Consider the following 15,226-nt stretch of genomic DNA (forward strand, 5'->3'; position numbering starts at 1 on the left):
TACAAAATAAGTTATAGATAAATGCTAGAATGGGAATGATAAAAAAAAAAGTCTAAAATTACTTTTTTTTGGATTTTATATTTTAGTACAAATATAATTCTGAGAATCTAAGATATTTTTTAGTAACTAATAGACTGTTTTTTATAATTAATAAATTACAAAATACATTGCTCGTTTATAATTAAAGCATACAAAGACACTAGTGTCTCATCTAAGTCAAAGGATTAACAAGATTCACCACCAAAAAATATTTATGTTATGGGTTTGTCTTTAAAAAAATTGGAGCCTAAAGCCTAGTAGACCTTAGGGGTAATAAAGCCTAGTAGACCTTAGGGGTAATAAAGCCTATCTGGTGGGTGAGTAGAGCAGAGCATTAATGTGATTTCTTCTTCTAATGGCGTGACAGCCTTTTGTCGGCCAGAGCCTTTCTCCATTCCTTTTAATGTCAATCTAACATGATTTCCCTTGTTTTATTACTTCTTTTCATTGAAGGCTTCATTAGCCAAATTAGTAAATAAAGTTCACTTAATGATAGTTTTTAAAGAAGTCATAGCAATTAATATTTACTGCTAACAACATAGAGTCAATTTACCTACAAATAAAAATTAACACAACAAATTGACAAAAGTTTTTAAGCCATTAAGTAGAAAATTATTTCTCTATCAGAGGTGTATTTCTTTTCTTTTTGTTTTATGAAAATAATCGATTCAGGAATAACGGCATTCATCTGTGTTAACTGATTTGCTAAGAAGGTGTTATCATTACCAAGAAACAACAAAACAACTTAAAAGACTAAAATTTTATTATATCCCTGAATTAATAAACAAACAACAGCCCTAAATATTTGAACAAATAACAACATACATCCCTCAATTCATAAACGAATCAAAACAAAGACATATAAAATAGAAAATACTTTTATTACCTAAATTTGATGACAATCAGATATTTACTTCGTATAGTTACATAAAAGTTTTATTTAATGTTTATTTTTTACCTTATTTTGCCTAAAATTTTTACATTCAAGGGTTAGCGGCTCGTTCAAAATCCTCCCTTGTTTCGGTGTCACAACACTTTTCCTGCTTTACGCTTCTTACAAAGATAGGAGGACATTTTCCCAAAACCACATCACTAGTTATGTGTACAGTAACAATATCAGATCCAGGAATTTCAAACATAGCTTCGAGTAAAATATTTTCCTGTTAAAAGAGACATTTTTTGTTTATTACTGGCGGTAATGAAATCAACAAAATAAAGGACAAAACTTTATTAACATATAAAAATAATAATAATTAGAATCTATGCATAAAACTAAAATAAGAAAAACTTCAGTAGCAGAAAGAAAAAAAAATTCTGCTAATCTGAATCAAGAACAAACTTCATCAGACAAAAAATATCTAAGTAGTATTATGCATTATTTGACTAAAAAATTCATTCACTTCAAATTGGAAATAACTGTAGAGATGTTTCAAGCGCTCAAAAATAGGGACACTTTTTTAAGACTTATCAGACGTAAATGAGAAGAAACAAAAGTGATTTGAATTATAAAATAGCAAGTGAAAATTGAAAAATAAAGGTGAGAAACAAAATTAGAAAAACCACAAACATACTTAGACAAACATGTCATAAACATAGCTCTTCCACTATGACACTTTGAACAATTAAAAAAAATTTCCATCAAAATAATGCATGAATATGTCACAAAAAATGAGAACAAAAGGGCATAGCCAATTGATAAAACTCTCAATTTGTCTATAGAATTTACCATTGAATTAATAAGCAGTTTACTGAAGAATGAAATTGAAAAGGGAGATAATATCTTCAATTTCAATAAAAGATAAGTGAAATTCTTGCAACCATAGTTTTAAACAATGAATAGCACTAGAAATTGGGACAATAATGAAAGGAGAAACATCAAGAGAGAGCACAGTTTTGTTGGAAGAGAAAAGATGTGCTAGTAGGGAAACAAAATCATGGGAATTGTAAACAGTATAGATTTTGTTGGAAGTTAAAGAGTGAAAGGATATGCGTTTAATAGTGAGCACGTTTGTAGCATGGGGTACAGGCTCCTTCCTCTTTAAACTCCTAACTTAACTTCCTATGCTCACTCGCTGCTAATCGTGGATTTAACCTTTCGATTTAGCTCTTGCTAAATTCACTAGACAAAAACCTCACTTTCTCTAATCCTTACAGAGAATCTTTCTTTTGTTCGTTATTAAAATTATTCTGTCTCATTTTGGTTTTAAAGTTACTTTTAGACAGGCTAACAAATTTATCTATAAGATTCTATCAGTTTTGATAGTCGCTGCGGCACTTACCATATTCCTTGTCAGTGTGACCTTGGCTACTTCGAACAAACTAGACGTCCTTTAAAATTTTAACCTAAGGAACATGATAGATAGGTACATTATCAATAATATGAGAAATCATTATCTGCTGCTCATTGTCTGATTCTTGGGCATAAATTCAATTTCGACAATGCCACAAATATTTTCATCCTAGTCACATCAGCTCATCTTGATGCCCTGGAATCTTGTTTCATTCATACAAATGCTGATTATCTTGTTCACGACACTTATTTAACACCACGACGTAATGCATTGTATCTTGATTTTGCCCCTCTCGGCCACAAGGGTTTTTCTTGTTTTGTTTTCCCTTTTTTTTCTTTCGATAATTCTGATTTTTCTAGTTTTGTTTCTTCCCTTTTTTGTTGGCAACTTTACATTTTATAAATCAAATCACTTTTGCTTCTCCTTATTCACGTCTGGCAAGTCGTGAAAATGGGAGCCTATTTTTGAGTGCTTGGAACATGTTGAGTGTTATTCCCAATTTGTATATTAATCAAATGAAGTTTTTAATAAAGTAATATCTTACCGCATCAACTTCTTGCAATTATTTATTTAAGGATTATACATATAAAATTAACAAAATAAGTGGAAACTTTAGGAAATTAATACTACTATTCGTATGAAATTGAAAAAATAAAAGCTAAATTTTAGTTACAGATAAATTTGTAGCAGTCTGGTTAAATGATTTTATCATAATAATTTTTTTTTAAAAAATTCTTAAAAACATGTTTTCTTCACTAGGCAAAATGACTGTTAATTGTTAAAAAAACTTAATTACGATTTATATTTGCAAATAATACACACCATGATTGCTCTCAGTCCACGAGCACCTGTTTTCTTATCCATAGCCAAATTAGCAATAGTTTTCATGGAGTCATCAGTAAATGTCAATTCCACCTTGAAAATTAAGAATAGATATCACATAACAATACAGTAAGTTAGTGTATAATACTACATAAAATTAGAAGTATAGCGAAGAGAAAAAGGTAAAGTACAATTATTTTTATAAAAATCAATCTAATTGTAATTCATGGTTGAAAAGAATGTTTCTCAAAAGCTGGAAAAAGCTAAAAATCTGGAATGAATATTAGTGATAAATAAATTGTTTCATTACCAAAAGACCAAATTGAAAACAAGACAGAACCACATAAGACCCGGTTGGGAAATACTTCATCAAACACTAACATTACATAATGAAAAGAGGGTGGCCAACTTTTTTGAGAGAGGGCCACTTAAGGAGAGAGAAAATAATTATGCATGCTCATCCAACTTGTTCAAAATGCTAATTAAAATTAAGAAAAAATATTATTTATCTAACTTTTTTATTTAAATAGCACTTTTCATGTAAGTCAGAGAAGTGAAAATTTACTAAGTTCTTTATTAAATATAAAAAAAATTACAAATTTATGTTTTATAGTTATACTGAAAATAAATAAAATAAAACATTTAATTATAAATAATTATTTAACAGTCATTAATTGATTAATATGATTAATAAATTTGGTTTTTACCAAATCCTATATAATGGGATTATTAGTTTTTGAAGATGCTTCTAAAATATGTTTTTTGAGAGAGTGCCACATAAGAAGAAAAATAAATTATGTATGCCACATCCAACTTTTTCAACATACTAAATGAAATTAAGAAAAAAATATTTGGATTTTTTTATTCGCATAGCACATATTTTTCACATAAGTCAGAGAAGTGAAATATTAAGAATTACTTTATTAAATGAAACAAAAGTACAAATTTATGTTTTATAGTTATACAAAAAATGAATAAAAATGAAACATTTAATTATAAATATTAAACAGTAATTAATTCATGTGACTATTGAATTTTATTTTTACCAAACCCTTATATAAAAGGATTATTAGGCTTTGAAGATGCTTTCAGAATGTTAATAAATAGCAGCTAATCAAGGGTAATTGTGAGCCAAAAAGAAAAACTCTGGAAATTTTTGGGGCAAACATTTGATATCAATTTATAAAGTATATGGGTTTGATATAATTTTTTGAATTAAGATTTGTATTTAAATTAGCTACCATTGTAGAATATCACACCTTTTTAGTAACTAATTTAAGAAAAAAACTTAGTTACTACAAGAATAGCGATGTTGGATTTTAAAATCGTGTGAATATGAATCGTAATATTGAATTTTAAGAAAGCGAAGACACAAATCGCGATATTGGATTTTTAGATCGCATTAATACAAATCAATGTGTGTGACTTTTAAATCACATATAAATGCGATAATCAAGGCTTGATACTACAAATGCTTGAATATGAATAACATTGGATTTCAAACTCGCGTAAATACGAATCATGATATTGAAGTTTAAAAACATGTGGTTATGAATCACGATATTGATTTTAAAAAAAACATAAATACAAATTGCGATAAATACAAAAGTGGGCGACCTTTGTGCTAAAATACAAACTAAGGCAAAACAACGTTAAAGGGCAACCTTTAACGTTGCCCTTTAACATGAAGGTTGCCCTTTGAGCATCCGAAACAGATGTCTGTATTTTATAAATATTTTTGTGCTCTTTAACGTTGTTTTGCCTTAGTTTGTATTTTAGCACATAGGTCGCCCACTTGTGTATTTAAGAAAGACTTATTTCTAAAAAAAATTAGGAATGCATTTTTAAATTAATGATTTTAAAATTATTAATGATACAAAATTCATCAAAAAATCCATTGTATGAAGAAAGGGATAAAAATAGCAATAAAAGTTGCAATATAGTATTTNTGGTAGAATCACATGAATAAAAACGTTTTGCTAACGCAATTTAGCAAAAGCTTCAAAATTAAAATTAAAGATAGTTTAACTCAGTGAATATTTCGTCGTATTATACGTTTTGATTCACGTAAGTCCTCAAATCAATGGTTTTGAAATAAGTTTAATTCCGAGAAATTCACAGGAAAATCTCATGATCTGCTCCTAATAGTTTCTAGACCTAAAAAGATGATATGAAAAACATGAAATTCCAGAGTATATCCAGAATACAATCACTCCTGGCTAATGATAAGAAAAAAGTTAATAAAATAAAATCATTTTAAACAGGGTACCAGCTAATCTAGGTTTTTCAAATACGACTTTCAATGATTCCTACTGACTTCCGCCAATAAATTTACAATATTGTAATATATTTCCTTAAATAAGTTTTACTTTAAAAATAAAATAAAAAAGGTCTAAGCTAATTTTTTTCAAATTCTTAATTAAAAAAAAAAGATAAGCTTCAAACATTTCACAGAAAAAGAACAAGTTCTTTGAAGTTATTGTATGGATTGCTAAGTAATTAAAATAACGAACATAATGATTTCACAGTATTTAACAAGTTTCAAAATAAATTTAAAAACATAGTTAAAAACAAATAATGAAAACTAAATAACAGTATGGTCAATAATGTTAGATCTTAGACACATCTGAATATACCATATTCAAGAACTAACTCAATTTCGTATAGGATTAATGCAACTAATTGTATGTCATAAATACAGACTAATTTTTTTTTCCTTTTTTTTGTACAAATTGTACAAAAAAATGCAATAGTCATAGGTACGCTGTTAAGTAACTAATTAAATGTGGAAAAATTAAAAGGGTTATTAAGTGTGCAAATTATTTTGAAGAAATGCTGTTAAAGTTCAGAATTTTTTTTTCTATCAATATTATATATACCTGTCAATATAAAATATTCGATATAGTTCTTTTTTATATGCATTACAACTTTTATGAAAATATTCTTTGTGTATAGCTAAAAATAATAAAATCAATTTTACAAAAATTCCACAGTAATGTTCTTCTTAAATATTATTTAATAAACCAACATATCACTACAAAAGGTAAAACAAAAACTTTTAAAACAAAAATACTTAAATAAAACAGCGTAGCATGATATTGGACAAAAATTGCTTCTATTAAACATTTATTTATAAAAAGTTAAAACAATATTTTTTTAAAAAAAGCTCTATGTGTAACTAAAAACTAATCTCAGTGGCGCAACAACCCATAGTGGGCCAAGGTTTACTGTGCCCATCTCAGTTTTCTTGACCTTGGGCTCTGAGGTGCAGAAGCAAATGTTCCGGTCAGGTGGTCAGCCGAACGCGGAACCCCCCAGTGTTTAGTTCCCAAGCATGCTTGGTACTCATTTATTGACCCACTGAAGGGATGGAAGGTTGAGTCAACCTTGCCCGGCCCAAGGATCGAACCCAGGACCTGTGGCATGGGAGCACGAACTGTTACCACTCAGCCACCAGAAGTCTCTATGTGTAACTAAACCACATAATTTATAAGCATGCTGTGAAAGTTACAATTAAATCCAATGAAAAAGATTTATAGAATCTGCAAGTAAAAAAAAAATTTTTTTTTTCAGAAAACATTGCTTAAAGACAAGTATACAAATGGAACCAGTCTTTAAACATAGTTCAATGCATCATAAGCATATTTCAATTCCTGTGAATATAAATCATGTTATGAGATTTACTTTAATGAAAATCTTCTTCAATGGACCAGCTGCAAAATTTATGTAAAAATATCAAGAATAATTTCTTTTTAAAAAAAATTATACAGTAATGTTCTTCTCTAAATATTGTTCAATAAATCAACATATCACAGTAAAAATGAAAAAAAAAGGGGGGTAGCTTACCTTGTCCATAGTAAAAAGCATTTTGAATTGGGGAACTAAAGCATTTTTCGGCTCTGTCAAAATTTGCACCAGCATTTTCTCATCTAAGCTATGAAGTGGGACGACTACAGGAAATCGGCCAACAAATTCTGGTATCATCCCAAATTCAATCAGATCTCTAGATTCAACAAGACGCAGCAATGTATCTTTCTCAGCATTTTCTTCTGCGGCGTTCTCTTTATTTGAATTGTTCGCCAACCCTGCATTATATGCAGCCCTCCTGCCAGGGGATTGAAATGTAGGGGCACCGAATCCTAAGTACTGAAATAAAATGTTTAAAGCTATTAAAGTTTAGAATTGAACACACATTTACGTTTAAAACACATAATTTAATTTTTAGAATTTTAAACAAGTGTTTAAAATTCTATGCTATTCATTATTTTATATACACATTTGTGTTTGAAATAATAGATTAAGAGACATAGAAAAATGTATAAACAGAAGTTCACAAAAATGTCAAAATAAATTTAGCCAATTAAATGCATCTGTATGTATGATCTAATATTTATGTAAATTTAAACGAACTCAAGATAAAAATAATGAATTGTATTTGTAAGTACACAATTTTTGAAAAATATGAAAATAAATAAACCTTCAAAAATTTGAATTTGTCAGTGATCCCAACATAGTAATTCAAAGATTATTATTACAAAAATCTAACATTGTATACAACAAAATTTGCTCAATTAATGTTGGAAAAAAATTTATAGTATAGAGGCTGGATAATAGTGAGTTTACACTGCATTCTTAGAATTTAGATTAAATTTTAAAAAAACTGATGGTAGTTACACACATAGAAAGTCACAGTCTTCCCCGCACAGCAAAACTAGTTACTTAATAGGGATAATGCAGGTTTTGTAGTGGGCCAAAAAAAAATCAAGACAACATTTTTTGGAACAATAAACCAAGCAACTTTTTAAAAAAGGCAACTAAAAAAAAGTATAATTTGCTCTACTTAAGGGTAATAAATAGAAATTTTATCGCAAAAGAATAATGTATTAACGATTTTTAATTTCAGAATTACTTTGCTTAGAACAGAAAGTTTTAACAGTTTCTGGTTTAATTTTACCAATAATGAATAACTCATAATAGTTTGGTTAATGTTGCATTTAATAAAGCAGTAATATTTCCTCATACCAATATATAATTTAAATTTGTAATTGAGTTAAAGACTTTCTTAATCAAGTAATTTTAGCGTAGGGTTTCAAAAATCGCAATAAAAACTAAGTGAATGTATATTCCGCTTAAAATTTTGATATAAAAGTAATTTTAGTGGATGATCCCTCAATTCAACATTTAAAAATTTTATGACACAACTGCTGTATTATTTATTGGAATTGATTTTTTTTTAAATCGCATGAAAGAGGTGAATAGAGACTTGTGAAACAACAAAAGTCTATGCATAGTTAATGCATTTACTTAAAATAATAAGCAAGTGACCTCTGAATTCATCACTATAAAAATTTAATAATATAAAATTGTTAATTAAGTTTCTTTTCATATGAATGACTAAATTCCCAAAAAGGAATTAAACAACGAATCTTGTAAGTTTATAGGCCTGAACCATTTATATAATTAGTAGATGGTTCGGACTATCAAATTTTGTGATTTCTACAAGCATTATTAATTAAATAAAAAAGATGTTGTATAAGATGTTGTATCTTAAAATATTAATACAGATTTATTCATTTATACATTTTTAGGTTACATGAAAAAATTTAACCTACTTTTTCATTTTTTCGTCTGCTCACAATTCGGTCCAAGCCATTAAAAGCTCCAGATGCCACGAACAATATATTTGTAGTATCCACAACCACTGATTCACCTCGCAGCTTTCTAGAATTTCTCTCAGGTACATTAACAAGAGCACCTTCTAACATTTTTAACATACCCTAAAAATAGATCATTTTCTTGTAACTAAAATCTCTTTCTAACTCTCAGTATGTAAACCATAGTCATAATAAACAACAGGATTGTCAAAACAAAAATCACTGTTTTAAAAAAAATCAGATTTTTTTTATTATTTAAATCTTTTTTTTCTTCCACATTTCACATTTCTTTTACCGATCAAAGCTCTGGTAAAACATATACATAATGCTTTATATTGCTTAAAAACAATATTATTCTAGCTAAAATGGTAAACTTAATATTTCTGGCTAAAATGGTTATTATAATTATTACAAACTAATTACTAAATAAATAAAATCATTGTTATTCTCATTCATGCTTAATACCCTCATTGATTCTTTTAAGACAAATTTGTCAGTTATATTACATGAAAAATAAATTAGGTAATATCAAGAAAAATAAAAAAAAATCATTTATCCTAAATTAACCTTTTCAAAACAAATCTTTCCTCATTATTTACGCACACAAACAACATATTTAATAAAGTACCTAGTTGTATTCATATGCTTTTCAGTATTAACCTAAAATTAAATGGATAAAATGGAAATATGTTAATTAAACAGCATATTATTTTGCATACAACTAATGGAAACTCATAATTTAAATGTTTCCCATCAATTTTATCTACATTGTAGTCTTTTGAACATGCATATATTTGAACATGCCGATTTACATACATACCCTTTTCATTAGCTCTACGGATTAAAAAAATCCCAACCTTAAGAATGTATTCATAAATAATTTTGCATAAAAAAATTTAAAAAATTTAGACCATAAATCAATTATTTATTTTTTTTTTAAAAATCAAGTGATTCAAATTAATGATTTAAAAAAATATCAATTAATTTAGACCAATGATTTATTTATTTATTGTTTAAAAAAAAGTAAGAAATTTAAATTGCAATTATAGTCATGATTTAAAACGTACCAATCCTGATATACAAAATAAACCTTTTTACTTAGCAATTTCTCACAAATCATCTAAAAAAAAAATTTTGGTTTTTGTGTCGGATAAGAAAAATATATTTGTAAATACAGAGTCAAGACAAATAACTTGGATAAAGCTTAAAAACAATTATTTTCATTTAACACTGAAAATTTAAAATATTTATGTTAAGTATTGATCCATCCTTAATTACATCCAAGCATGTGTGAAAGTTGATACTGTAAGCTATCATACTACTGCAGTATTCAAGTGATGCAAGGTACATTTTCCTGTCTTTTTTTTTTTTTACAGAACAAGAGTTGGACGGATTATGTTACATATATTTAACAGACTTGATATAAATTGACTGCCTTGATTGTTATAGATTTATTTAAGAGACTAGAATCCAATGCATTTTCTGGTTTAATCTCGCAGACTAAAGTTCACACTAAATCTAAAAAGACTTTAGTATCCTTTTAAAGGTTCTAGTGCAAGTAATAAAACAAAACATGAGTAGGTGAATTTTAACCTATAGCAAAGAAGTTTTTGACACCTTTAAGGTTCTGTGTTAAAGTTCAAGATGGCCACTTTGAAATCTTGTGCAAATGTGTATAATTTGTTTTTAAAATCCTACATCCAGCCTGGGTCAATTGCAGATGTACTGTCTTGTTGTCCAATCGAAAATCAAAAGGGGAAGTATGCCTAATGTCAATATTTTTCAATTTTGTGCACACAAAGAGATGGTGTCCTTTCATGGAAGCTACCTTCAGATATAGGGCTTCGTGAGGCAATTGAGATGCTGCTGGAAGAAATCACAACCTGTCAAGATTCGAAAGCAGGCAACACCGATCTTCCTCGGTAAATTAGGGGCAAAACTGAATTTATTTTGTTTAAGACACTTCCAACTTTTACCAGTAGCTATATTAATCAAGTTGTCTTGGAGTTTTAATCCTGACATGGCTTGGGATTCACTAGATAGCGATCCTTTTTTCCATTTTCAATAAGATTACTAAATAGTTTCTTTACATTTCTACTTCTTCAGAAGAGAAATAATTCCTAATTACATAACTACCAACATTCGGGGAATAAAATAATGGAGAATTTACTAGCAGCATTTTTTAGGCTACAAGTAAAGAGTTTTAATACATCATGCATAATCATGTAAGTCAAAAAGAGAAACTCAAAATTAGAAATAATATAAGCGCTTACATTTAGGGAAGTAAAAAATATGTATATAAATAAAGAAGTTTTTTTTTAAAACTACCGTATTTTTCGGTGGAAGCGCCGCGGCGCTATCGAAAAAAAAGTTGTTTTTTTCCTACATGCGGCGCTTCCGATGCAGCGGTGCTTCCGACGAAATATTTTTTAGTAGCAAAAAAAATTTTCAAGGAAAGTTATTTAAAATGAAATAATTTTCTGAGAGAAAGACTATTAAAAAAAAATTAATAACGAAGTCGATGAAATATTCGCCCGTATCGCGATCTGCTGCAGAACATCGGCAATTGTAATTTGAGCGAACAGAAAAGGAAGTAATAGGACCCTAAATCCGACACTCACGGGACTGACGAAATGCCGATTTTTGGATCTCTTTCGGAAATTCCAATANTTAGTTATTTCGTTATTATTAGCTGTTTCGTTATTATGTATTAGTTTTTCCTCAAATTGTTAACGGTAATAAATTTTAAAATCTTTTTATTTTAAAATCTTTCATATAATAAATTTTTATTTTACTTTTCTTATTACATTGTTTTACTGATTTCTGTAATCAGTTCAGCGTAGCTACTGCACATATAAATAATTTTTTTGCTGCTCTTCTGCTTTTTGGAGCAGTGCCAACTGGTAAGAACAACTTTATTTTATATCGTTTTGTTGTTTTCTTTTTTTTTTGGCTGAGAAAGAAATTTTTTATTATAATTTAGAAATTAAAACTTTACTTTATGAAATGCATACAAAAATTTAATTTTTTATTATACAGATATTCTAAATGGTAATTTAAAGGTCTCTTCTAAAAGGATGCTGATATGCCCGGTTTAGCGACATTGCGGCGCTTACAATAACTTTTTTTTTAAAAATTTCAATTTTATCGATGTGCGGCGCTTGCGACGAAGCGCCGCTTTCGCCGAAAAATACGGTATTTGTATTATAACTTAAACTATTAACACTCAACATCAGTACTGGCAATAGCACTATCTGTTGAGGATTAAGAAGTATTATAGCCATCATCGGATATTTTATCGCTAATTTTTTTTAATTCCTTTATTTCTTCAACAAATACGGAGAAATTTTAGAATATAAAGGTAAACATGAGAAAGTCGTAAAATACAGGAGTCTTCGTTAAAAAACAGTAAACTTGGCAAGTACGTAATTACTATGGCCTAAATATGTACAGGTTAAATCATAAACAAATCTCATACATTTTACACTAAGTATAAATAAAAAGCAATAAACAGTAACCTATTTTGAAGCATTTTCCAGTAAATTTTTTTGAATATTAGAACTTTTAATTTTGAATTTGCTTACATTGGATTTCCTTAGTTCCCACTTATTGTAAATCAGATTAAATACAAAAATTTTACAATTAAATACATACTATTAAAAATATATATATAATATTATATTTAATAAATTGTATCACATACTATTTAAAAAAAACATCAACAAACCTGCTGGACGCCCTCACCACCGACATCACGTAGTTGATGAATTCCAGGAACTGCTCCAATCTTATCCACCTCATCCAGAAATACAATTCCTGAAAAATATAATTAAATCAAATAAAAAAGATAAATCTCCAATAGCACTAAATTACTTGAAACTTAAAAGTCAAATCTACGCAAACAGAACTAAACTATCTAAACTAAACAAAGTTAATAGGGTCAAACAAAACCCATGGTCCATGTAATATCTAATAATAATAATCCAATCTATGCCATTAAAGAAAAAGAGTACCCCTTAATTAAAATTATAGCTATAAACCATATCTAAGTCAGGTAATTATATCATTAGAAGTGTTATTAAACAATACAAATGCCAGAAAAAATTTTATACAAAACTATACTCAGTGGCACGACAGCCCATAGAGGACCAAGACCTACTATACCCATCTCAGTTTCCTTGACCTTTGGGCTCCAGGGTGCAAGAGCAGATGCTCCGGTTGGGTGGTCAGCCCAACACCTAACCCCCAGTGTTTGGTTCCCAAGCACGCTTGATATTCATTTTATTGACCCACTACAGGGATGAAAGGTTGAGTCAACCTTGCCCGGCCTAAGGATCGTACCAAGGACCTCTGGCGCGACGTGAGGCACTGCCACTCAGCCACCGGGCGTTGATAAAATTTTAAAGTACATCCATAATATCTAACAATTACAATTAATAAAATTAATTATTACTTTTGTTAATTGGAAACTTAATCTTTGAAACCCATTAAAAAACATGAAAGAAATCATTGTTATAAATCTGTTTTATTTATTCAAAACTACTAAGAACTTTAATATAAAGATTTAATGATATTATTTGAATTTATGAAATATGATCTATTATATGTGATCTATTATGTGTATAATTTATAACTTATTATGGTTTTTGACTAATACTAAAAAATATTAGTAAAAAGTATGTTCACATAGTTATCATTTAAATGCAATGAGTACAGAATGATAAAAAGTAAATATTTCAAACACTTTAATGCACTTTTGAACTATTTTCAACAGATTTTTAGACAGTTTTGGACAGTGTCTTGTTCAAAAGATTATCCTGAAAGGCCTACCCTGATTTGTTTACTAGCAAATTCCAAAAAAAAAAATAAAAAAATAGTCTTACCCTGTTGAGCTTTTTCAATGTTGTAATTAGCATCTTGAAGTAGTTTAGCAATAACAGATTCTATGTCTTCACCCACATAACCAGCTTGAGTCAATGTTGTACAGTCACAAATTGCAAATGGTACATCTAAACATCTTGCAATAGTCTGAGCAATCAAGGTCTTTCCTAAATACATGAAACAATCACTTTGGTGGGAATGCAATAGATTAAAAGTAAAAAACTTGAGGTCCATTTCTGAAAATTTTATTAAGTATTTATGCCTATCCCTGCAAAAGGCATAAGGCCTATCCCTGCAATAAGCATTTATGCCTATCCCTTTGAAACCAATTAAATTTCTTAAAAGTCAATTTTTATAATTATTTGTTATATTTTGTTAAATTATTTATTTTTAATGAAGTTATATTATAAATTATTTGCCATAGTTTTTTTGCAGCGCCCCATATTCATTACAGACTAAAATAGACAAAATAGTAAGAGCATGTCGGAGACTTCATAAAAAGCTATTCGAAATTTTTTTTTAAAAAAGAGCAAGAATCGGGCACAAAAAAAAGGAATACTGATGCTAAATGTTCTAAAACTAAATCATTAAGTATTGCAGGCAATGAATAAGCTTATCACTTTGTACTCTTCATAATAAACACATTACTTGAGTCTCAGGTTACAAGAGTAAAACTATTTTTGCCTATCTCAAGTTTTAAAATTATGAGCATTGGAACAGAGAACATCACAATTCGCATCTTTGAACTTATTACTTCATGCCAAGGGTAAAATATTACGTTTATCTAGTTTTAAATAATGTACATTGGAATAACAGGGCTTATCAACTCTTACTCCTTGAAAATAAACACATTACCTGATCCTGTAGGTCCCAAGAGTAAAATATTGCTTTTTTCTAGTCTTAAATCATGGGTACTGTTATCTAGTATATCAGAGCCACGATTAACCTTTATTTCAGACTCTTGAACCATCTGTTGCTGTTGCTGAAAGCTGACACCAAGTGCACTTTGAGGTATTCCAGATAAATGCAACAAATCAGCTACATGAAAAAATAATGACATGAGCATTTACAATACTAAAAAGATACAGTGCACAGAAGAAAAAAAACCTGAAAAACTTATCATACTAGGATTTAATCTTAATTGTTTGAGGGAGGACCTCAAATATGCAAATTGCATTTACTAAGTGCAGACGATATTTTAAGTTACGAAGTTATACACAAAAACATTATTTCTCTAAATAAATATGCCTTTTTTCGGTGAATTATGATACGAGATCCCCAAAATATAAGCCGCAATCAGGGAAATAGGATCCTAATAGTTTGGGTTAGGAGAGCAGTTGAAAATTTAAACCCCTTAATGTTAATTTTAATGCTAATTGAAAACTTTTTGCACACAATTATAAAATTCATTGCTCTATATTGGATACCCGGTTAACTACCCAGACTAGCTGGTAACCATCGATCTAGAGGTGGGGTGACTTGAGATGTCCCAGGGACGGAACCCACTATCAATTTGAATATATTAAAAAGTAAAAAGAG

General features: G+C 28.8%; 1 protein-coding gene across 8 annotated transcripts in view; it reads right to left on the reverse strand.

The window, feature by feature from the left end:
- Positions 1-901: 901 nt before the first annotated feature.
- The window catches only part of LOC107455471 (Caseinolytic protease chaperone subunit), a 38,828-nt gene continuing 24,503 nt past the window's right edge, over positions 902-15,226 (reverse strand). For all 8 annotated transcript variants that reach the window (XM_016073075.3, XM_016073050.3, XM_071183109.1 and 5 more), the window contains 7 exons: positions 14,543-14,725; positions 13,690-13,854; positions 12,534-12,622; positions 8,765-8,929; positions 6,999-7,298; positions 3,153-3,245; positions 902-1,199 (listed from right to left, as the gene is read on the reverse strand). In XM_016073075.3, the coding sequence (XP_015928561.1) occupies positions 1,023-1,199; positions 3,153-3,245; positions 6,999-7,298; positions 8,765-8,929; positions 12,534-12,622; positions 13,690-13,854; positions 14,543-14,725 (1,172 nt within the window). In that variant the 3' untranslated portion in view covers positions 902-1,022. The remainder of the gene's footprint in view (positions 1,200-3,152; positions 3,246-6,998; positions 7,299-8,764; positions 8,930-12,533; positions 12,623-13,689; positions 13,855-14,542; positions 14,726-15,226) is intronic.

Source organism: Parasteatoda tepidariorum, chromosome 7, assembly GCF_043381705.1.
Source record: "Parasteatoda tepidariorum isolate YZ-2023 chromosome 7, CAS_Ptep_4.0, whole genome shotgun sequence".
NCBI lineage: Eukaryota > Metazoa > Arthropoda > Arachnida > Araneae > Theridiidae > Parasteatoda > Parasteatoda tepidariorum.